At 54.2% G+C, this 23,876-nt stretch overlaps 1 protein-coding gene across 4 annotated transcripts in view; it reads left to right on the top strand.

Moving 5' to 3' along the window:
* The window catches only part of GSN (gelsolin), a 43,636-nt gene that overhangs the window by 5,674 nt on the left and 14,086 nt on the right, over positions 1 to 23,876 (top strand). For 2 of the 4 annotated variants that reach the window (XM_029919729.1, XM_029919725.1), the window contains exons 2-6: positions 11,934 to 12,138; positions 12,805 to 12,959; positions 18,503 to 18,664; positions 20,135 to 20,284; positions 21,421 to 21,510. In XM_029919729.1, the coding sequence (XP_029775589.1) occupies positions 11,943 to 12,138; positions 12,805 to 12,959; positions 18,503 to 18,664; positions 20,135 to 20,284; positions 21,421 to 21,510 (753 nt within the window). In that variant the 5' untranslated portion in view covers positions 11,934 to 11,942. Of the gene's footprint in view, positions 1 to 10,252; positions 10,412 to 10,493; positions 10,533 to 11,933; positions 12,139 to 12,804; positions 12,960 to 18,502; positions 18,665 to 20,134; positions 20,285 to 21,420; positions 21,511 to 23,876 lie in introns of those variants that run through there. The other 2 variants (XM_029919727.1, XM_029919728.1) reach the window with 2 other exon arrangements.

Here is a 23,876-nt window from a genome sequence, read left to right as displayed (position 1 = left end):
GTCTCTGCCTCCACCACCAGCCCAATGCTGATCTCCTTTCTGTCCCATTGAGCACCCAGACCTGTGTGCCCATCCGAGTTCGCTCTTTCTTGCTATGTGAGCGCGTGCAAATTATCAGCCCTCTCTGAGCCCTCGCTTTCTCCTTTGCAAGAGAGGGGATAATCATACCCTTCTTGTAGCTTCTTGTTTGAATTCCACGACTGCGGCAGAAAGTCTGATGCATTGTGTGAGCCAGGGAGCTGGGAGGTCAGCACGCAGCATACAGGTGGTGGTATAGACACCTGGGTGTGCTTAGAACAATGTTAGCAAACATCGTACTGAATCACTTTGTGCCCTGCATTGGGCTGAGCATTTTATTTTATTTTATTTTAATTAAAAAAATCTTTTTTTAACATTTATTTATTTTTAAGAGACAGATCATGAGCAGGGGATGGGGAGAGAGAGAGGTACACACAGAATCGGAAGCAGGCTCCAGGCTCTGAGCTAGCTGTCAGCACAGAGCCTGACGTGGGGCTCAAACCCACGAACCGTGAGATCATGATCTGGGCTGAAATCGGACGCTCAACCGACTAAGCCACCCAGGCGCCCCTGGGCTGAGCCTTTTAAATGCACGATCTGTTTTCACTCCTGCAACACCTCTGATTAGGTGAGTGTTCATATAATTTTTACTTTGTAGCCAAAGTTACCAAGGCACCAAGTGTGGAGGTAACTTCCCAAAGAGGCAACAGTTGGAAGGGAGTCTGTCCTCCTTAATCATTACACTAGAGATGGGATGACGGAGTGAGGGACACCATTCACAGACCTCACACAAGGTTTGTGGCATACACTTTCAAGGGATAGGACCTGGTATTTCAAAAGCAGGTATGTGGAACAGAGTGCATGGAGCAGCAGTGTGACGTGGTGTAAGGAGCATGACATAAGGGGTCAGTGACATGGGACGCAGTGCAGGGAACATGCATGGGGGCACATGTAGGACAATGTGTGAGGAGCACAGGTCTGGGCTGGGGCACAGAGGCCGTGGTGCACATGAGGCTGGGGCCTGGTAGCCAAGGCAAAGGGCTTGAGATACAGGTATGGGCTCCCTGGTCACAGAGGGACCCCTTCCAGGTCAGTGCCTGGGGCTCCCGCATGAAGCAGCAAGAGCCAATTCTTTCTTCTCACAAAGGTCGGTCTGTTTGCTGCCTCCTCCTCCCTGTCTCTTTGGATGCCCGAGAGTGGGAGTGTCCTGGGGGAGTGGGCCCCAGGGCACCCCCTACCACCCTGTGAGCTCAGACAGGGGTCAAGGCTGAGGGGCCAAGTCCAGGGCTCAGAAAGAGCCTGCCAGGCCCCCAGATCCCTTCTGTCAGAGGCAGCTGTGAGCACCAATGTTGGCCGTCCCAGAGCCCAGTGATTTTCCTCTAAGCCGCCTCCCTCCTTCTTCCCCCCTCTGGCTGCTTCTGTTGGCTGCAAGCACGACTGCATTCCGGGGGCTTAGGAGAGCGCACGCACTGCTGCTGGGGCTGAGAGCAGAGAGCCACCAGCTGCCGAGGGAGGGCAAGGAGAGGCTACAGGTGCCTGGAGGCCGCCGTGGCTCCAGGCTAGCATTTCCTGAGCCCCCTGGCGCCTGGCGCTCATTGCTTTATCTTGTCTGGTCTGCACTTGAGCCCCAAGAGCCTGATGAGGAGTCTGAGGCTCAGAGAGGCAAGGTCACACAGAAGCAGAGGCAGAGCTGAGGCTAGACCCCAGCCCCTCTGCAGGCTGGAAATTGGTGTTGGGGGTGTCACTGGGTGACGAAGCTGAAAAAGCATGGGAAGGCCTGAAAGGCCAAGTTTGGGGATCCCGACTTCCAGTCTGCATCAGGGGCCGTGAAGGGTCTGGAGAAAGCAGTGATGCAATCTCCATGGATGCTGGGTGGGTTGAAGGCAGTGAGGAATCTGGTGCGGTGGTCTTCGAGAACAGATGGAGACCCTGACCTAGCACAGTCCTGGGATGTGGGGTTTGGAAGTACGGTGAAGCACAGAGTGTGGATGCAGGGCCAAGCACATCAGCTTCGGCTTCAGCCCTCCTGTCATCCTGGTCGGATGACTCTGGATAGGCCACAGTGTCACTGAGGGTTCCCGAAGCCCCCAGACAGACAGATGCCTGCAGGGTAACGCTGGTTTCTCGGCAAGTGCCTGGATGGAGGTGAAGCCGGGAGAGAAGACAGCAGCCCTTCCGGAGCCCGACTCTGCCGGCCACTGGGTTGTGTGTGCTGGATCTTAATCCTTCCAGCTGGTTGCTATTATTCTCTGAGCCGGTAAAGGAACAAAAGCATTCCACTGTTATACTTCTGCTTATGTTTAAGAGGAGAAAGGACTTAAAAAAAAAAAAACCAACCAACCTATTAAAAGGATTAGTAACAATAAAAACTATCTTCGAGTCTCTGGTAGTTCTACAGTGGACAAATGTTTGAGCTAAATTGCAAAGAATCTCTCATCATGCCATGGGCTTAGGAATTTTTCCACAACTGACTTTTACTAGGATCAAGTTTTGGCAAGGCTGTGACGTCATCTGACCACTCTATACCCAAGGACCTAGGCTCAGAGAGGTTGAGTCACTTGCTCAGGGTCACCAGGTAATGAGTGATAGGACTGGGATCAGATGGTGGCTCCAGAGCCCGTGTTCTTTCCGGTGAGGGCAGACCAGAAAAGAGGGCAGGGTGTCTTACGGAGAGACTCATGGAGGGGCTGGAAGGCAAGGTGAGCTCTTTAGGTGCTGGCGGGAGGCCCTCTCCTGACATGCCTCCCCAACTCAGGCACCAGCACCCATTCTGGGTCTCGGGGCCTTGGCTGGGCCCCCCAGCCCTCTCCTGTTTTGCGTGGAAGGACACGGAGGTAGAGGTCGAGGGTGGATGTGGGGGCCAGTGAGCTGTGTGTGTGTACAGGGTCTGGACATATGCGGGGACTTTGTCATTGGATGTCATGGTTATTGGTCAGCCGCTGCAGGCCAAGCACGGTGCCAGGGCTCCTTCAATCCTCCCAGACACTCCACAGCGTAGGAATCATTACCCGGTTTTATAGAGGGGGAAACTGAAGCACTGCAGAAAGGCCACGCTCCCGGTCCCCTTGTGGTGGGGATTTGGGCTGGGTTCAAACTCACACTGGCCATTACCTGGCGCTCTGTGCAATGAAGGGTTTTACAGTCTTTCTGGTATCCTGAGCCCATGAGGGCTTGGCCCCCGCTCTCGGACTCTGTCATCTCTCCTCTGCCCCCTTTGTGTTTCTTGAGAGTTCTGCCTGCAGGGTATAGACTGATCCCCAGGTGGATCGGCTCGTGCTTCTTACTGGAGTCCAGCACGGCGAAGTCTTGGCCGTCGCTGGCTGTGTGAGGCTCAGGGACAGAGAAGGGCTTCGTTCGGAGCCTGCAGCAGAAAGGACATGTCCCTGTCATGATGTCCTGTTGTCATTGTTCCCAGCATGATTGTGAGCCTAGAGGGCTTCTAATGGGCCTGGTGGGTCCTGGTGAAGGACTCCAGACATGCAGGAGGGGATCTTGGGCCAAATGCACAAACATTATTTGCCTCTGCTGTTTCTTGGAGAATCCGAGAACCTCAGGGCCCAAAGGGTCCTTAGAGATGAGTTGGTTCATTGTCACTGAGTCCTCCTGGCTGGGTCACCACTGGGCAGCTCATACTTCTCCAGAAGAGGGTGAAAGAAAGTGGTGTTTTTGAACATCAATTCTATGCTGGGCGTGGCCTTAGAATCTTCCACATTTATGGTCTCATTCAGTCCCCTCCACTTGCCTTTGAGGTGTTTTTACCCCAATTTTATATGTAAGGAACTTCAGTCTCAGAGAGATACTAACCCAAGCCTCCAGCAAACAATAACCAAAGATTTTTTTTATAGCTGCGTACTCTATGCCCAACACTTCGCTCAGCCCCAAATGTACTGGGGGCTAAATTCTCACAGCAACTCTAGGAAGGAGGTATTATGATCTCCATTTTACAGATGAGGAAAGTGAAGCCCAGAGAGCAGAAGCTGCTCGTTCAAAGGCACACAGCTAGGAAGTGTGAGGTCAGGGATTCAAACCCAGATTTTCCTGACAGGAGCTCTTTTGACAATCATGCACGTTGGTTTTCTCTCTCTGAGAGCCCTTCCTCTGTGGAGCAGAGGGCTGCCTCCCTTGGCTTCCGCTCATTCTGGCTCTGGATGGGGCATCATAGGCCCTGCCTCCCCAGAGGTTTGCACATGGAGACTGTCCCTGTCCGATACTGGCCCCATGGCTACCATGCCTGCAGTTGGGCCCTCTCTGTCGCTGCTCATTTGTGTCTGTGCCCGGCGTCCCCTGTTGGGGGGCTGTGGGCTGCCAGAGGGGCTAGGATACAGTTTCTGTCACTGCTTACGGCCCTAGCTGCTGGCCTGCCAGGCCTCCCAGGGCCAGCTCTTCCCCAGGGGAAGGGGAGACAGACTGAGAAGTGGACTCTGGAAGGAAGGGTGCTGGGCTGCAGCCATGGCCAAATCTGGCTGCTTCCAGGGCATGGGGTCAGGAAGCGGTGGGGCCAGCCCCTCTCTAAATGTCCTGTCTTGGCTCTCAGAGCTAGGTGGGGTTACCTCCGGAAGCTGGAAAAGGGCCAGTGGCTTCAGTCCCAGGGATGGTTGGCCTCTGGAAGGGGGTGTCAGCCAAACCCTGCTGGCTAGCTCCCCAACAGCTGTCCACGCCCGAGGTAGACTGGGCCAAGGCAGAGGGCCAGCTGGCTTTGCCAGGGAGCCCTGTCCTGTCACGGGCTTGGGCTTCAGCTCTGGGGCCTGAGAACCGGGTTCTAGGTCTGCCCTGCCAGGTACTTGCTGTGTGACTCTGAGAAGTGACGTGCTTGTTCTTGGTGTCATCGTCTACAAAGACGATGGACAAATGAACATGGCAGCCAACGAGTACTCCTCCGTGTAACTCACGCCAGCAGTCTGCCTCTGGAGCTCCCAACCATTCTTTAACTGAGTCCCACTATCCCTATTTACAGACCCAAGGCTCAGAGGGAAAGTAACCTTTCCCAGGTCACCCAGCTCAACTCAAGAGTCTCCCGGTCAAACCTGTAACCTTTCTCCTGCACCGCACCCCCACACTGTGCGCACGTGGTGTCCACATGCTGAACAGAGGCCTCTGTGCAAAGAAAGCAGGCAGTTCAGGGAGAAAGACACTGACTTTTGGGGGGCTCCTCCTGTGTGTCAGGCCTCTGGGCTTCCTCCCTGCTCTGTGAGCTAGGTGTCATTCTCCCATTTTATAGATAAGGAAACTGAGGCCCTAATCACAGGCACTGAGTTTCCCAGGTTCTAAAACACATGCTCTTTCAAGGACACAGGCTCCCACCTCTCACGGAGGCCCTGCTCAGTTTCACTGGGTTTTATTACTGGCCTCTCTGTTTACTGACTTTTGTCCCAGTTAGCAAAACCCCGGGCCAGAGGGGTGGGTGTTCCCAGGAGGACCCAGAGACCAGCGGTGAGCCAGAAAGCAAACAAGCTCCGAGTGTGGGCTTCCCAGGAGTGGCCGGCTGCCTGAGAAATCAAGAACAACAGTGTTTGGGGTAAAGAGAAAAGAACAGGGTGGCGTCCTCCAGGCCCAGCCAAGGCCTTTTGTACATAGTGGCCGGGGGCGGAGGGTGAGGCCGTCTCCTCCGGGCTCTGATAGCTGGTCTGGAAGGCCCAGAGAGACACGAAGACCGGGGAGAGGTCACGGAGGGAGCAGGGCCAAGCTAGTTGAGGGGGAGTGGGGGTTCTAACGACAGGGCAGAACATGGGTTTGTACAGCTCCTTCCTGTGGAAGACACTGAAAAGCTGCCTACTGTGTGCTCGGCTCTGAGTAGGAACCAGGAACAACCAAGATCAGAGGTCAAGAGGATGTGTGAGTTCCAGAGGAGAGCCAGGCTCGGACATGTGATGGCAGAGCCAGCCTGCCTCCTGAGGCCAAGAAACCAGGCCTGACCTGAGTGGCCCAGAGTGTGGAGGCCTCGGTCCATCTTCTGCTCAGTGGCCACAGCCCCGGGGTCTTCCAGGGACACACCTTTGTCCTGGGTGCTCACACAGGATTGTGGGGGTGCCCAACGGGATTTCCTGTGACCTCCCGCCCCAGCTGGGGAGGTGTGTGGGGCCGGGGGCAGGGTGGCTGCCGGGCCGGCCTGGGTTTGATCGGTTTAGCCACTGCAGGGGTCACTGCTGCTCCCCGCCCAGGTCTGATGGCGCCAGGAGGGTCCTGCCCGGCTCCCCAGACGGTTCCTAGGAATGAGAGCCAGCCAGACGTGTGTGTTTGAGTCTCAGCAATGCCTCTCTCCAGCTGAGTGGCCCTGAGCAAGTGACTGAAACTCCCTGAATCTGTTTCCCCATCTGTGGCATGGGAACTTTAATGCCTGTTTCCTCTGGTTGCTGTGAGGGGACGCCATATTGGACCCCGCCTGCCTTTCCTCTGTCCCTTCTCCCAGAGATGTTTGGACCCAGATGTGAGGTGGCATGCTGCCATCGGTGATGGTGCTACCTCCTTCTGTGGCTCAGAGGCCCTGGACTGTCTGAATCCGAGGGTTCTGTGGAGATGAGCTCGTCCAATGCCCCCATGTCACAGATGGGAACACTGAGGCTCACAGATGTAGAGGTTCCAGATATGGTTACACAGCCAGTTCCTGGGAATGCTGCCACCAGGAATGCATCTTAGAGCATGCTGCCCCAGTGCCCATGGCATATGGGGACACTTGAGGCCCAGATGGGGACAGTGACTTGTGCAAAGTCACCCAGGAAGTCAGTGGCAGAGGCAGGTCTGACACTTGGGTCTCTTCATTTTTACCTAGGGCTCTTTCTTTTGCACTGAGATTCCCCCGATGTCCTCATACATTGTCTTCCGGGCGGGGAGCAGCGTGAGGCCGTGTTGCCCCGTCACAGCCCACACACATCACTGCCCTGTTGCAAGAGTTTCCAGACTGGCGACTCCCTGGGGGCCGGGGCTGGGGTCTCTTCACCAGGTCAGTGCTGAGGACCCAGGTTCCAGAGCTGCAGAGCCTCGGTAATCAGTAACCTAGGGGCCAGGGACCCTGGGCTGGTGGTCAGTGACCTCCGGGGCCAAGGCCACTCCCCAGCAGCCCTCTGTGAATCACCAACTGGCCAGGTTGGGGCCACTCTCTTCCAGAAGGGACTGCTCAGGGAGTCCAACTGCCAGCTCACTTTCACTCTGGGGGCTGGGGTGACGCGATTTCTTCTCCCCACTTGTTTGTATTTTCTAAACTATTTTTAGTGGTATCATTTCTCTTTAAAAAGAAAAAAACCCCACTACAATGGATATGTACTTGGAAATAGTTTCAAACCCTACAGCTAGTGTTCTGTTCAGGTGAGTAGATTGAGGTGTAATTTACATACCATAACAATTCACCATTGTGAGCGGTCAGGAGTCCCATGTTTAGTGGATTTTTCTGTTGTGTGATCATCCCCATTATCCAGCGGTAGAATGTTCTCATCACCCTTAGGTGTCCTCCCCCGGGGGCTGAGTGCCACGATCCCAGCCTCAGGCAGCCACAGCAGGGTTTGCAAGTGAAACTCTGCCCCTGGTCTGTCCTTTTTCAAGCACCCTGCCTTGACAGTTGGGTGTTTACCCTCCTTGACTTTTTAAGGATGCGTGCAAAACACAGCCACCCTTATAAAAAGGAGGCAAAGAGTCATACTACAGTCTTGGTACAATTTCCTGTTTTTTTTTTTTTTTTTTTCACTCAGAGGTCTCTCTCTGCTTACAGCGTGCCTACTGTGTGCCGGGCACAATCAGAGCTCGTCATTGTCTTCACAGCTGCAGAGCGGTCCATTGTATGGCGGCTCCATAATTTATTTAACCAGGACCTTTGGGTTTTTTCCAGTTGTCTTCAAACAATGCTTCAGTGAACATCCTTGCACGTATATTTTCGCGTTTCTCTGTGAGGAATACTGAAGGAAGTGGGACTTTTGTTGGATTGTGTGTTTCGAATTCACAGAGCTAAACTGCTATGCTGAGAGGTGAAACCGGTTTATGCTGACATCAAGAGCAAATGGGAACTGGGCGAGTGTGTATAATCCTCCAAATCCCCAAGGAGAGGGGAGAGCTCCGAATTCGGGCTCCGCAGGCCTGGGGCTGGGCACACAGCCCCGAACCCTCGGGTGGCTCTCTGTGACTCCCCAGACACTGGGAGAAGTTGCAGACTCTTGGGCTCAAGGGCCCCTGTGACTCCTGTCATCAGCTCATCTCTTGTTCTCTGTGTCTCAGACTGGACCCGTACTTATTCGCTGGATGTGGCTTGTGTTGATTGTCCTTTGCCCATGCTGTCCCCTCCCCTAGAATGTCTTTTATTCTCAATCTCCCTCCCCCTTGTCCTTTGAGACCTAGGTCACAAGTCCTTTTTTTTTTTGTTCCCCATGAAGCCTTATAATCCCTACAGTCTGAATTGTCTTCTTTCTCTCTGTGTTCCCTTAGCTCTTTATCTGACCCAGAGACCCCCTTAAGTGAGAGGAAACTGTGGGTGGCACAGGGCAAAGGTCAGTCCGACTCAATAGAAGCTGAGCCCCAGTAGGCGCTGGGATCGGAGACCACAGCTTTGCAGGAAGGGGGACAGGAGCTCCCATTCACCTAGGGGCAGGACAGGCCCTTTTCATACACACAGGCTGATTTAATCCTCAGTAACTACTGTACCCATTTAGTAGATGAGGAGACTGGGGCATAAAGCACTTGTCACACAGCCGAGTCGGGGGTCAAACCCAGGACTCCAGCTCCCCAGTGCTCTTCCTCTCACTGCACTAGGCTGTTGGGAGAGAGGATGAGGATGAGAAGAGAATTTGGAAGCAGAGAAGTGGGTCCAGCAGAGTTGGGGGAGGGAAGAAAGGGGTGAGTGGCGGTGGGCAGCAGGCATGCCGTGAGTCCGAATAGTACTCTCCTCACCCAGCAGCTAACAATAGTACTTGTCCCAATCCTAACCAGGTCTTAACTCTCTCAGGACTGTGGAGGGGTGGGGAGGGAGCCTGGGAGTGGGGAAGAGACTTAAATCCTTGCCTTCCCGCTGGGGAGCAAGTAGATAAGGCCTTAAACTGAAGAAAACCCTGCGCACCACCCCGCACAAACCCACTAAACAAACCAGCAGAAACGCCACCACCACCGATAAGAACCTGTAAGGGCTTGTTATTTAAGACATGAAGGGAAGCCCTGCAAACATCAGCCAAAGCAGGCAGATAGAAATGGTGGTTCCTGGGGAGAAGTGAGTGCGTTTGACGGGGAACAACTTTGTACAAACAGGCGACTCTAGGTTGTGATGAAAATAAACTTTTTAAAAAGAAACACTTAAATGTTTTTAATGTTTTATTCATTATTGAGTCAGAGAGAAACAGAGCATGAGCGAGGGAGGGTCAGAAAGAGAGGGAAACACAGAATTCGAAGCAGGCTCCAGGCTCTGAGCTGTCAGCACAGAGCCAGATGCGAGGCTCGAGCTCACAAACCCACAAACTCACAAACCCACAAACCATGAGATCGTGACCTGAGCCGAAGTCAGCAGCTTAACTGGCTGAGCCACCCAGGGGCCCCCCAAATAAACACTTTTTAAAAAGAAGGAAAGAAGGGGGAGTCTAAGGTAGGTCTGGCCCCCCACCCCCACCCCGTGGAGCCTTGCTAGCGCGCTGGTGCAACGCAGGCAGTCCCCTGTGCTCCTGCCCCCAGCCCTGGGCAGCTGCCCGCAGCCTAGGTGCCCCCCAACCCCTAGACTACCTGGGGTCAAATCTGGACTGTACCATTTCCTAGTTCCTAGTTGTGCGCAAGTTGCTTGACCATTCCGCACTCAGTTTTCCCCTCTGTAAAGTGGGGCTGTTCATAGGACCTGCTCTGTAAAGGAGGTTGTGAGGTGCTGGCCTTTATATGACGTGTGGAAAGCGTCCAAAAAATAAAAGTTCCTGTTATTGTTTTGCTGGAGATGTTCGGGACAGAGAAGGCAGGGGGCTCGTGCGGGGCGCACAGGAGGCTGAGCTGGGTGCTCTGCCTTTGATGCCTGCGTGCACCCATTTACTGTGCATTGCGTTCGCGCCTGCTGAATGCCCGGCGTTTTGCTTAGTCGCCGCCCCCAAAGCAGGCGTGAAGGGGCAGCCACGCCCGGTCGGGTCTTTCGGGGTTGAATCCCTAATGTCTCCAACCGCCAGGCCAGGTCCCCGCCCCTCCGGGGCCCCGCGCCCTCCCTGAGGGGCGGTCCCGGCTTGAGTGGGTAGGGCAGGCGGCTATATAGGGTGGGTGACCCGGGGACCGCGGCTGCGGACTGGGGGCTTCTGGCGCCGTCGCTGCCATGGCTCCGCACCACTCCGTGCCCGCGCTGCTCTGCGCGCTGGGCCTGGCGCTGTGCGCGCTGTCGCCGCTGGCCTGCGCGGCCACCGCATCGCGGAGGGCGTCCCAGGCTCGGGCGTCCCAGGGGCGGGTGCCCGAGGCGCGGGTGAGTGCCCGGGGGGCCCGGGGGCTCCCGGAGTAACTCTCTATTGTAAGTTCTTGCAGATACAGCGCTAGGAAAAGGGGAGTAATTCAGGTCTAGAATGGAAAAACTGTTTTGTTGCTTTGTAAGTATCTCTTGCTGCTTCCGGGGCTCCTGTGGAAGGGGGTGGGAGCCTCGCGGCCTGGCTGTTCCCTCCCTCCAGGCTAACCAACCTCACCTTGGCCGGATTTCTTGTTCCCTCGCCGCTGCCTTCTGATTTATCACCCGGCTCTGCCTCCTGATTTCTCTTTTTCCTGGTCTAACTTCTCTCTCTGTCCGCCTGATTTCTCTCTCCTCTTCTGATTTCTTATTTCATTTCAGATCGTCTTTCTTGTCCGATTTCTCTCTCACTCTCCAGGATCCCCCACCCCCACCCCTTTCTTATATGATCTCACTTCTGCCTGCTTATCCTCATTACTATTATTTATTCTCCCTTCCCTGTTATCTCATCTGGCCTGTCTGGTTTCTCCTCTCTCCTGTTTTCCCTTTGTGTTTCTCTCAGCCCGTCTTCCTGAGTACCCTGCCCCTTCCCCCCTCCCCCCCCCCAGTTTCTCTTAGATCCATCCTCCGGCCTGAGGTGACCTGTGCCTGCTGATTTTACGTCCTCCAGCTCCAGGCTAACCATCCCGCTCTGCTCCATCTCTAGCCCCTGTGCATGTCTGACATCCTTCCCCCATCCTTGACCACCTCATCTCCAACAGGCTCCTGCAGACCCTGGCTGCATCCTCTCCACCTTTTCCAAGAAACGGAATTTGGGGGTGGGACTTTGGGGGAGGGGGCAGGAGGGAGGAGGCAGACAGCGCAGGAGGCCACTTGGGCTCAGTCATCTAGGCCCTTCTTGGGAGTGTGATGGGGACATGGATGGGGGATGAGGAATCTTGCAAAGAGCAAAAGCAAACAGGCTGTGTGACCCTGGGCCAGTGCCCTCCCCTGTTTGGACCTCAATTTCCCTTTCTGCAGAATGGGGTTGCATAATGAGCTCTCTGAGGACCCTTCTTGTTCTAAGAGCCACGGAAGGTGTTGGAAGGCAACACACTGAACCTCCGGGGACCCCCAGATTTACCTTCGCCATATGAGGGGGTCTCCCTTTGGTTCCAGAGCTTATGCTCTTGGAACTTCCCGCAGTTGCTGCTTCGCCACTTCCTAGCTGGGGGCCCTCGGCAGAGCCACGTCACCTCTCCACGCCTCAGCCGTCCCGTCCAGTTGGCACTAAGAAGGGAAGGGCACAGGGAGCTAGCACCCTCTGTCCCTCCATCACTGCCGAGCTGAGTAGGCGAGACAGCCTCTGGGCAAGGACAGGGTTTGGAGCCTAAACTCTGCCCTGTGTGCTGACTCGCAGAGACCGGGGTAGACTCGCCTCAGGGGTGGGCAGAGTCAGAGGCTCAAGTGAGCTGCTCTTGGGGCTGGAAACCACCCTCCCTCGTGCCCTGGGGTCCCTCCCCGCCATGGTTCCTGCCCCCTCTCAGGCCCTGCCGGTCTCTTCCAGCCCAGCAGCATGGTGGTCGAGCACCCCGAGTTCCTCAAGGCAGGGAAGGAGCCCGGCCTGCAGATCTGGCGTGTGGAGAAGTTCGACCTGGTGCCCGTGCCCCCCAACCTCTATGGAGACTTCTTCACAGGCGACGCCTATGTCATCCTGAAGACGGTGCAGCTGAGGAATGGGAACCTGCAGTATGATCTCCACTACTGGCTGGGTGAGGGCCCACCCAAAGCTCAGACCCGCAGGGCACAGTCCCCAGTCCCCGGGCGGGAAGCGCCCGTGGGGACTTAGTGACTGTCGAGCATCAAGTATGTGCCTGCCCCTTGGCCGGGGGGTTATGTGTCTGGAGACCCTAGAGCCAGGATGCGCCCGGTTCAGACCCCAGCCCTGCCCTTTGGTAGGTCACTCAGTGCCTCTGTAAGGGCCACACCCTGCCTCACCCGAGATTTCCAGGACACTCAGAGCTGGGCTGACTTGGGGCCTCTGGACCCCCTCCACACTTCCCGGCCCAGCTCCAGCCACACTCCAGTTTACCCTGCAGAGTCAGGAACCCGGGGCCCCTGCTCTGCTCTGGGACTCAGTAAGCCCTTCTGCCTCTCTGCACCTCACGTTCCGAATCCGTGAACCGACTTCACGCCTAGAGGTCTGAGAGGGAGGATGTGTCAGAGCTGAGAGGACTCTTAGAGACTCGTGCAGTCTGGCCTCCCACTGCCCCATTATACAGATGGATTAACTGAGGCCCACAGAAGGTAGGGGCTTGCCCAGCTTCTACAGCCAGGCCAGGCCGGTGCTGGGGGCTCCGGACTCCTCCTCCATGGGGGGTAGGGGGACTGGGTCTGTTCTCAGGAAGCCAGGCTCATGCTACTCTGACGTCCCCTAGGCAACGAGTGCAGCCAGGACGAGAGCGGGGCAGCCGCCATCTTCACGGTGCAGCTGGACGACTACCTGAATGGGCGAGCCGTGCAGCACCGTGAGGTCCAGGGCTTCGAGTCAGCCACCTTCCTGGGCTACTTCAAGTCTGGCCTCAAGTACAAGGTAGGTCCGGGTGTCAGGGAGCTCACTCAGGTCCATCCGTCTCTCAGCCTTGTGGGGTGATGTGGCGGGCAGGTCAGAGCTCGGCGTTTGGAGTTGGCTGCCCAGGGTTTGAATCCTTCCTAGCTGTGTGACCTTGGACAAATTGCACTCCCTCTCTGAGCTTCTGTTTTCTTATCTTCAAACGGAGAGAAGAAAATTCAGCGCCTCACAGGATTGTCTTCCTAGCCCCAGCAGCGAGGGGTGGGCCCTGGGGTGGGCATCCAGCCTCTTGCTTCCCCAGGGCCAAGGCCCCGTCCTGCTCCTGCACCCCTTAGTTCTTAGCTCCTGTCAACAGAAGGCCCCTTGCGGGGTATTTGAAAGGGTACCCTTGACCACATTTCTCATTGTGTTCATTAGAATCCCCTTTGAATTTGAACTCTGAGGAATCTGAACCAGCCCTGCCCTTCCCCCAGCCCTCAGCCAGGTGGGGCTGAGCAAAGCCAGGCCAGGACCCTGAGACGCTCTGCCCTAATATGCTGTGTGACAGGCAAGCCACTTGGCCTCTCCGAGCCTCAGCTTCCTCCCCGGGTGCATGAGAGCCAGTTGTACCTGCCCTTCAGGCCTGGAGACAGGATTTGGTGAAAGGCAGCTGGGAAATGCCGTCACAGGGTGGCACCTCGGAGGGGCTCAGAGAAAGGTGTAGTTTTACAAAGTCGGGGTTCTCTTTGGTTGGCGTAGGGAGGGGATCACAAGCTTTGGTGGCCAGACAAGCCATAATGTCAGAATCCAAAATTCTTATTTTAAGCTGGGGTGCAGGGGGAACTGAGGCACAGAGAGATTAAGCCCCCGGCCCAGGGCCAACCAGGAGGCCGGACCAAACAGAACCAAGACCTTCTCCCTCCCTGCATTCCTTTCACTGCACCAACCTGCCCCTCTCATGAGCAGGGTTCTGTCAAAGGGTGAAGCCCCGTCTGGGCTGTTGATGAGCTGTGTTACCTTAGAGAAGTCATTGTTCCTCTCAGGGCCTTCGGGTCCTCTGTGCCAACCAGGTAGTATTTGGGGGGCCAAGCAGGGTTCTGCTCAGGTGAGGCACTGGGCACTGGGCAATGGGAAAGCCCTCTGAGACCGAAAGAGCAAGGGGTGGGCTGCGTTCCAGAACCGGGACTCTAGCAGGAGCTGGGTGGGGCTGGGCTGGATGCCCTGGTGCCTGTCTAGCGCCCCCTGTCGGCCAGTTTGGCCGTACCCATGGCTCTTCCTGCTGCTCTGCCCAGCTCCCCCTTCTTCCTGTAGCCCTTTCGGAGGCTTTGGTACCTTAGAAGGAGGTGAGAGGGTTGGGACCCAGGCCCCAGAGCTGGAGAAGAACCAGGCCTTTTTGTAGTTCTTGGAACGGGATGTGGAAAGAGCACTTGACCAGGAGTCAGGGAGGTGGAGGTTCAGGCCCCAAGGCTACCCACTGGGACTGCTGTTAGGCTTCCAGCCGGTCGGGGCCTCCGGGTGTGTGCACTGATCAAGCCCTCCTAACGACAGAATCTGCTTGCTGTTGCTGCTGTGTGGACACTGCGTCCTAACCTCTGGCGGCCTCCGCAGCTCGTAGGTGGGACTCAGCGTGAGGCGCCCAGCACAGAGCTGGCTCCCGGTGGTCTTTTCCAACTCGCTGGTCTCTGATCTTGGTGCAGATGGGGCCTAGGAATCTGCAAGTGTAGCAAGACGCCGCTGCCCTCTGGTGCGTTCCCCAGGATGTTCTTGGACCAGACTCTGCCGAATGCCCCAGGGCACGGCCTTCCCAGAGCTGCCCTGGATTTGGAACTTGAGTCCTGAAAGGCCCAGGCTCCTCCTGGTGGAGATGGGAGGTCCAAGGCCAGTCCTGTTTGCTGCCGTCTGCAGGGCCTCCCGCTGCCCCCGCACTTGGCAGACCCAAGGCTCCTGGCCGGGCGTCCTCATCAATTATAGATCCCCAAGGAGAAGAGTTTGTTACGCAAGACTGGTTCCTGTGAAAGCCTGCTGCTCGGGACCAGTTCTGTCCTCGGGGTGCGAGAAGGGGCAGGGAGGGGACAGGAGCCGCTGGACAGGGCTCTCATAGGCCCCGGCCCCTCTTGTTCTGTGACCCTCCACCCTTAAAAGGAGTGCACTTTTCAGAATCTGGAGATCTCTCCTCCTCTTCCTCCTCTGCCTCTCAGACAGAACCCTAGGGACCCCTCATGGCTGGGGTATTTGAAACCCTTTGTTCGAACAGAAAGTGGGCTGGGCTGAGTCAGAGAAGCACCTGGCCCCACAGAATCACTCGAACCCTTCCCGGACCCCCTCCCATTTCTTAGATAAGTAACCTGGAGTTCAAGGGATGGAGGGGACCAGCCCCCATCTGTACATTTTTCTTTGTCTTATAAATAGTTTGACATAAAAAAAAAGTAAATCTTTATAGCTTTCCCCCCCTTCTTCTGACTATAAGAGTAACACGAGCTTATTGTAAAATGTCAAACATTATAGAAATAAGGTTTTAGAAGGTAGCAGTCACCTGTGATTCTACTTTTAGATGTATCCACCAAATGGCAGATATTTTTCACCATATATTTAACCTGTAGCTGTGTATACTCATGTATACATAGGGAACTCTGTCTATCTGTATAGTATCTGTATAGCATCACTTTAATTTGGAAAGTGACTTTTAGGACCATTTATCCTGTTGAATTTTGTTCAAATAATGTGATGCCAATCTCTGGCCACCTGATGATTAGGCCATTGAAAGCAACAGTCAGTTCTAAAGACGATGGTGAAAATCTCCACCCCCTGCAGTTGTGGGCCTACTACTGTCTTCCAAGAGCTCGCTTTTATCTTGTTGTTCACATTTCCAAGTCTAATTTCCTAGGTTGGTAAGGCCAGAGGAGTTAATCAGGGGACTCATGTCCCTGTCCACAATCATGAGACATCACGCATTCTTTTACTTTATAAATTCACATACAGTTTATTTATTATTTTTACAATGTTTATTTATTTTTGAGAGAGAGAGGAAGAGAGAACGTAAGTGGGGGAGGGGCAGAGAGAGAGAGAGGGAGACGAGGATCCCATGTGGGCTCTGCACTGACAGCAGAGAGCCTGAGGCAGGGCTCGAACTCAAGAGCCAGGAGATCATGACCTGAGCCAAAGTCAGATGCTTTAACCGACTGAGCCGCCCAGGTGTCCCAAAGAGTTACTGAAACCAAGATTTATGATATAAAACAGTCCTTTTTCTTTTTCTTGTATTATTTTTCAAATGCTTATTTATTTTTGAGAGAAAGAAAGAGAGAGAGAGTAGGGGAGGGGGAGAGAAATAGCAAGACCAAGAATCCCAAGCAGGCTCCAGTGCAGAGCCCAGTGTGGGGCTCGAACCCACAAACTGTGAGATCATGACCTGAGCCAAAATCAGAGTTGGACACTCAATCCACTGAGCCAGCCAGCCTGGTGCCCCACAGTCTTCTCCCTTTATTAAAAAAAAAAAAGTTTCTGTTTTTAAATAACAAATAGGCACACTCGAACAAGTAAAATAGTTCAGAAAGATAAAAAAGAATTAAGGGCCTTTCTCTTCCTTCGTGTCCCTGTTTTCTGGTCTCTGAGCAATCCGTGGAAATGGTCGGTGTGTCCTTCTAGCACCTTTTTGGAGACGTTTTTCAGATCCACTGTCTCTGTGAGTCCAGCCGTACAAAGTCCCTGAGTCAGGGCTGTCCATGTTCACTCCCGAGTTCCAGAGAGGGCAGATGGACAAGGCTGGGCCACTAACCAGCTGGGACCTGGGTGCAGAGTTTAATCTCTTTGTGCCTCCGTGTTCTTGTCTGTGAAGTGGGGTAATGAGAGCCCGTACCTCAAGGGCTTGTGAGGATTGAATTGCATGTCTGTAAAGCAGGCTCCTCAGCCCTCCTGGCCTGGGCTCATGAAGGGGCTGCCGCTGCGGTCATTACCACGTGAACATAGGGTTTGCATCTTCATCCTCAGCTGCCCTTCCTCACCTGCTCCCCAGCAAGAGGGCCCTTGAAGCAGGGTGGAAGGAAAGGCTCTGAATACTTTGGTGGCCCTGCTCAGCCCTAGGGGATGCTCTTGAAAGGCCTCATGCTGATACCAGGAAAGGACACCAGAGGGCGCTTTACTCACAACAACAGAAGCCACCTTTCTTCTGAAAGGACTGGGGTCTGAGCAGTGGCTTGTTTCCGCCTCCCATCTTGAGGGACCCTAGTTACCTTTGCTCTAAGAAAACCTGATGTTGGGTGAATCATGTGGGCATTTTAAACATAGTCCCACCTGGGTTTGAATTCTAGCCTAACATTAACTAGCTGTGAGCCCTTGGGCAAGTCCCTTCACTTCTGGACTCTACTTTCCTCCTCTGCAAGATGGGTTAACTGATACCCTCCTCACAGATGACCCGGGCAAAACGCCCGGCACAGGGGGCACGGTCACTTCACACACACTTTATATTGCTTACTGTGTGTAGACGTAGTAAGAGCCCAGCTTAAACTCCCTCCCTTTGTCCCCTTACCCTGGTGGAGTCTGTGCACCCAGTCAAACTTGGCTTTGCTCTGCAGAGTGAGGCTGCGGTGAGGGGCCTGGAGGGGGTGGTCTCAGTGGGAGCCCTTCTCCCTGCCACCCCCCTGATGCTGGGGCCAGGCTGGGAACAGGAGGCGGAGTTTCAAGCCTTAGCTTTGACACACACGTACTGACTGCCACGCTTCACGTCTTTGGCTTCAGTTTACGGTGAGTAAAATAGGAAGCCCTGTTTAGGACCTTCTCGGCTCTGACTTGTCATCCTGGGGCTGGAGACCGCTCTTGAGAAAGCCAGCGGTTTTCCTTGGCATTTCCTGAGCCAAGGGCAGAGGTTTACATCCTCATTTCAGAAAGGAGAGGGCTGAGGCTCAGAGAGGGATAGAGACTTACCCAGAGCCGCCCAGCACTGTGGTAGCAGGGCAGGGACTTGACCCTGAGGTTGTACTTTACCCACAGCCGGGTGTGCCTTCTGTAGGTCGGGGGAGAAGCTGGGTGTGGGATGGGAGCCATCTTCCTGGAGAGCCTTGAAAGATGGGAAAGTTGGGATTAGCATTTCTCCAGATGGTTTTATAAGACGAATTGCAGGCAGGATGTGGTAGAGAAGGCAATTCTTGATTCAGGAAGGTAGGGAAATACTGTATAAAGCAAAAGGCAAACTTATTTACCGCAGGACTTCTCAGAGCCTTTATTATGCTGATGCGCATTGTGTAAGCCAGCAAGAAGCATTCCCTGTGCTTCTTTGATCGGGAACCCTTTTCTTGCAGAATAACCCAGAAAACTAAAGTTCCTTAGACCATCCCTTAGGAAATGCGTTTCTTCATTGTTCTGAGAAAGGAATGTTTGTAGCTTTTTGGTTCAGGCAAGTGGCCTCTGGGGTCTTTGTTAGTGGAATATGAGGTTCACAGGGGTGGCAGCAAGTAGAACCTGACCAGGGAATCTGCTGGAAGGCCACTGGTCCACGGGCCAGAGTCTCCTTCATTTCCCCCCTCTCCCCTTCCCCCAGATCTCCTTCCCTGGACCCTTTGCCCTGGACTGACACCATCTCCTTGACCCAACAGAAAGGAGGCGTGGCATCAGGATTCAAGCACGTGGTTCCCAATGAGGTGGTGGTGCAGAGACTCTTCCAGGTCAAAGGGCGGCGCGTGGTCCGGGCCACCGAAGTGCCTGTGTCCTGGGACAGCTTCAACAATGGCGACTGCTTCATCTTGGACCTGGGCAACGTGAGTCCTGCCCTGCCCTTTCCCGGGGAGCCCCTGAGATGCTTCTGGCCTGGCCAGGCCTCACTCTGGGGAGGTGGACCCCCTGATGTGAACACACACAGAGACATGGGAAGGGCAAGTCCCGGGGACAGCAGCTCCCGCGTCCACACGTGTCCTGTGCAAGTCAGACACACCTGCGGGGACTCGGGTCCAGGTGTGCCCAGCATGCAGAGACTCGCACGTGTCCACAGGCACGTACCTTGTGCCCAGTGCACTCAAACTTCGACTGACATGCAGATCGCCTGACATCCGGTGTTCACATGCCCGTTTCGCGTGCCTCTTTTTACATCTAGTCACCCGCCTACAAATGGAAAACTGTCGGCTCTTGCCCACCAGGCATGGGCGTGCGCCGTGATGGGCGCCTGCACAGACTTGGGTGTGTGTCAACACGTGTAGTCACACATGCGCACATGCATGTGGCAATGGGCACGGGATGTGCTGACCCAGGATATAGACGTGGGATGTTTGTGCATGTGCCTACACCCGTGTGCACTCAGACCCTCGAATGGGCCTGGCCGGACACTCCCCCACAACCTCCTGTGGATGTGTGGTGTGAGGTCCACGCAAATGTTGGCAAATAGATTTAGTAGTAGCTTTTTATTAAACTCTAAAGATTGTGTGAATCCTGAGCATAAAGCTCAGTGGCGTCTCGAAGTGAACACGCCTGTGTAGCCAACGCCCAGAGTCAGAAACAGAACATCATCAACCTATTGTAGAAAGGCCCTCCTGTCCTCTTCCAGTCCCTTCAGTCCCGCGGGTAACCGCCGTCCTGAACTCTCTGGAATTACGTGGTTCTAGTCGTTTCTGAACTTTGTGTATGTGGGATCACTCCTCCTTGTGTGTGCCAACTTTTGATCAACATTCCGTTTCTGAGATCTTCCACGTGGCATTTGGTAATGGACGGTTCATTCTCCTTCCTATGTCAGATGCAACTGGGCTGATGTGCCCCAACCTATTTATGCTTCTAGTGTGTACGTTTGTGGTCGTTTCTGGCTCGAGGCCAGGGCAGGTGCTGGTGCTCCCCGGAATGTTCTCGCACGGGTCATTCAGGCCCTTCTGTTGGGTACACTCCTAGGAGAGGCACTGCTGAGACACCGGGCCACGGTGCCCGGCGCTCGCGTGGTCAGAGCCAAATGGTTTTCCAAGACGGTTCCACCAGTTTCTGCTCCCGCCAGCAGGCAGACATTTCCATACACGTTCTATGTGTAGTTGAGCCTGAGAAAAAATACATATTCCAAGCCGCACACTCACACATCCTGGGGCACACGGATCACACCTGCTGTGCCCGGGCGAGTGCCCGTGATGCTCCATCGGCTCTGGGCAGGCAGAGAACAAGGTGAGCTTACACACACCCCACAGCCTCGTCCGCATCATTGCGCAGGGCGTACGTGAAGGCCGAGCCACTGCCTGACCCAGGTCCCCGTCTTACAGAACATCTACCAGTGGTGTGGCTCCAACAGCAACCGGTACGAGAGGCTGAAGGCCACGCAGGTGTCCAAGGGCATCCGGGACAACGAGCGGAGTGGCCGTGCCCAAGTGCACGTGTTGGAGGAGGGCGCTGAGCCCAACGCGATGCTCCAGGTACCCGTGGCCACAGCCCAGGGGTGCGGGCTGGGGCCGGGCATAGGGACGGATGGACGGGATGCTCATTCTTTCCCTCCTCCATTGGTTAGGCAGTTGTGAGGTGAGTGTTTTTCCACTGAGCTGGAACTCCTTGGGAGGTGGGGGGCGAGCAACTTTCCCGACAAACCCCAGACTCCCCTGAGAGGTGGGGCTGGAATCCCAGGGCCTGGCGCACGCTGGGGCTGTGAGCCGCACCCTCCAGCTGGGAGGGCCGGGTCACTCCAGGGAGCGGAGGAGGTGGGTGGTGGTGTTCTCGGAGAGCAGTCCCCGTGCTGGCGCCTGTTCAGAAAGACACAACTGGCCCTCCTCTTCTGATCATCCCTAGTAATTTATGGTCCATTTAGGCAACTGCAGGCTGGCTTTGCCAGCCATTGTGCTTTGAGGACATATCAATAGAGGCAGAGTTGACCAGGAAGAGGAGGACACCATGAGCTCTGCTCCATGCTCTTTGCTTCCTACTTGTCTGGGGGCATTGAGTTCCAGTTTTTAGGAAGAGCAGAAGAGGATTGTGATGGGGAGGAGCCTGGGTACCAGCTGTGGCTTAGAAGGGACAGTAGCCGGGGCTGTAGCCCAGATGAAGGAGTGAAACTAGGCTGAGAAGTCACAGGGATACGGGTTCAAATTCTGAGGTAGTTACCTCATTGCTGTGTGCACAAGTTACTTCATCTCTCTGGACTTCAGCTGCCTCTTCTATAAAATGAGGGCGATAATGTGTGCCTCTTAGCATGGGTGTGAGGATCAAGTGGGGTCACTTGAAGGCGTGTGGGGGAAGGTGTTTGTCATTCTTAGAGAGCCTCGGGGGAGACGGCAGAGTGAGGTCTGAAGGACCGTCCTGAGCGGGGCCCCACAGAGCTCCTGCAGGCAGGGTGACAGGGACGGCAGGACTCGCCAGGCAGATCTGGTTGAGACCCACACACAGGAGACGCAGGAAGAGACTCAGGACCTCCCTGGGGGGAGGGGTCCTACCCTAAGTGGAGGGTCACTGTGGATGCCCGAGTGGTCCTTGCCTGCTGGGGAGGGAGCCCACCCTCGCTGTGGGCGGGGGCTGCCTGGAGCTCACGGCCACCCTTTCTTCCATCCCTCATCTCCCGCAGGTGCTGGGCCCTAAGCCGACCCTGCCCGCAGGCACAGAGGACACAGCCAAGGAGGACGCGGCCAACCGCAAGCTGGCCAAGCTCTACAAGGTGCGTCTTAGCGGCTCTGTCCCCTGCCTGTGGGGTCGGGAGGGAAAGCCGCTCCTGGCCGTGGGGCCCTGAGCAAAGCGCCCTCAGTCAGGGGCCTGGCTTCCGCACCTGTCCGGAGGGCGCCCATCTACGTCCTTTGCCTTTCTGCACCGAGAATAAGAGAATTTGATCAACCGTGGACACATGTACGTCCTTCTCTTCTGTGGGGTCTCGGGCAGCACATATCCCTTCTCTGGGTCTCAGTTTCCTCATCTGTCAAGTAGGGAGAAGGGTGGTGAGGTCAACTTTGCAGGATTTCTAGGAGTCCACGGAGAAAACTGAGGGGAAAGTGTTTTAGGAAAAGACTTGGGGAAATACTCCAGAAATGGTCGTGTGTGTGTGTGTGTGTGTGTGTGTGTGTGTAGTTATTTCATTTATAATTTATTTCTTGTGGTGTTTTTAAAATATATGTATTGTATCTTTTATTTTAGAGAGAGAGAGAGGGGCGCCTGGGTGGCTTAGTTGGTTAAGCATCCGACTTCAGCTCAGGTCATGATCTAACTGTTCGTGGGTTCGAGCCCGGCAGCAGGTTCTGTGCTGACAGCTCAGAGCCTGGAACCTGTTTCAGATTCTGTGTCTCCCCGCTCCTCTGCCCCTCTGTCTCTCTCAGTCTCAAAAATAAATAAACATTAAAAAATTAGAGACAGAGAGAGTGTTCACATGAGTAGGGGAGAAGGGCAGAGGGAGAGAGAATCTTAAGCAGGCTCCACCGCCCTGGGATCGTGACCTGAGCCAAAACCAAGAGTCGGACGCTCAACCAACTGAGCCACCCAGGCCCCCCTATATTTTGTGGTTTTTTAAAACTCAGGCTGATCTTGAGTGAAGGAGCTCTGGCCGCCTGGCTGGGCTCTGGGGAAAGCCTGGCCTGGCCGACAACACTCACGCTGCGCCCTTGGCTTATTTGTGGTAAAAGAACAACAAAATGTGTGCAGCTTCCTATCACCTCTGAAGAAACACCACGTTGATTTTTATTCTGATTATAAAGAATGTATGTTCAATGAAAATACTAGTCAGCAATATGCCAGGACGTAAAAAGAAATGCAATTCCACTAGTTTAAGATAAATACTATTTTTAAAATGTTTTCATGATAAAAGCAACAATACTCAACGTTTTAAAAAATCAGCCTCTCCTGCACCCTTTTTAAGGGTTACCATGGTTACACGGCTACCGTTTTAAGTGAAAGAAAAGTCCAGATTACATCTTTCTGTATCTAATTACACACTTTTCCGTCTCTATTTGATATAAATGGATCCCAATTATTCACGCTTGTCTGTGACCTTCTTCTGCCCTCAGCGTGGCCAGGAATATCTTCCTACAACAGACCTAAGATGGCCCTTTGTAGTGACTCGATTGTGTTCTATTTTATGAATGCAAGAATTTCAACAGACCCGCTAAGTGATGAACATCAGGATGTGTTCGCCTTTTCCGATTGCACACAGTCCCTCTTTGTACACGTGTATGGAGTAAGGGCTTAGAACAAGTTCCCAGACATGGATTATTGGGTCAAAGCCTGAAGATTAAGTCAGTAATGGAAAATATCAGTTCCGGAGTCAGCGTTCTGGCTCCGAGTCCCGGGTCCGCCTTCTAGGGGTGTAGTTATTTAGCCTCTCTGTGTCCTTGTGAATAAAATAGGGAGACTCTTAGAGGTTTCACGGGGCTGTTGGAAGGATTAAAGGAGTTCTAGATGGGCAAAGAATAAGTTATTAGGCAAATCGTCAGATCAGTGCCTGGCGGGTAGGAAGTACTAAGCATAGAACATTTGTGACTGAAGGTTCTGATACATATTACTAAATAGCATCTCGGAAAGGCTCCCAAATGACCCTCACCATGAGTCTGAAAGTGTCTCTTCCCCAGAACTTTGTCAACACGGGGTATTGCCATTTTTTTTTTGAATTTTGACTAGTGTGGTACACTTTTGTTAATTTAGTGAAAAGTTTTTATTTTGGAATAAATTTCGGGTTTACAGAAGAATTGCAAAGATAGGATAGAGGGTTCCCACATTCCCTTTATCCAGTGTCTCCGTCATGTCTCAACATAACCAGAGACATTTGTCAGAATTAGTGTCAGAAATAACACTGGTTCAGTGCCGTTAACGGCAGACTTTGTTCCGCTTTCCCCCATTTCTCCCGATTCCAAGCGAGGACATCACATTTCATCTGCATCCACATCTTTTTATCTCCTTTTTGTTTGTTTGTTTTCTACTAATGAGACCCACGCTCCCCTCAGCCAGCTCAGCAATTCTTCTCCTGGGTCACCTGCACGCCTGCATTTACCCCCCTTCCCTTCGGTGTGCGGTTTCCATGTTACACGTGTGCGCAGGTCACAG

This window comes from Suricata suricatta, chromosome 13 (genome assembly GCF_006229205.1).
Source record: "Suricata suricatta isolate VVHF042 chromosome 13, meerkat_22Aug2017_6uvM2_HiC, whole genome shotgun sequence".
Classification (NCBI taxonomy): Eukaryota; Metazoa; Chordata; class Mammalia; order Carnivora; family Herpestidae; genus Suricata; species Suricata suricatta.
This window is presented reverse-complemented; position numbering and strand designations above follow the sequence as displayed.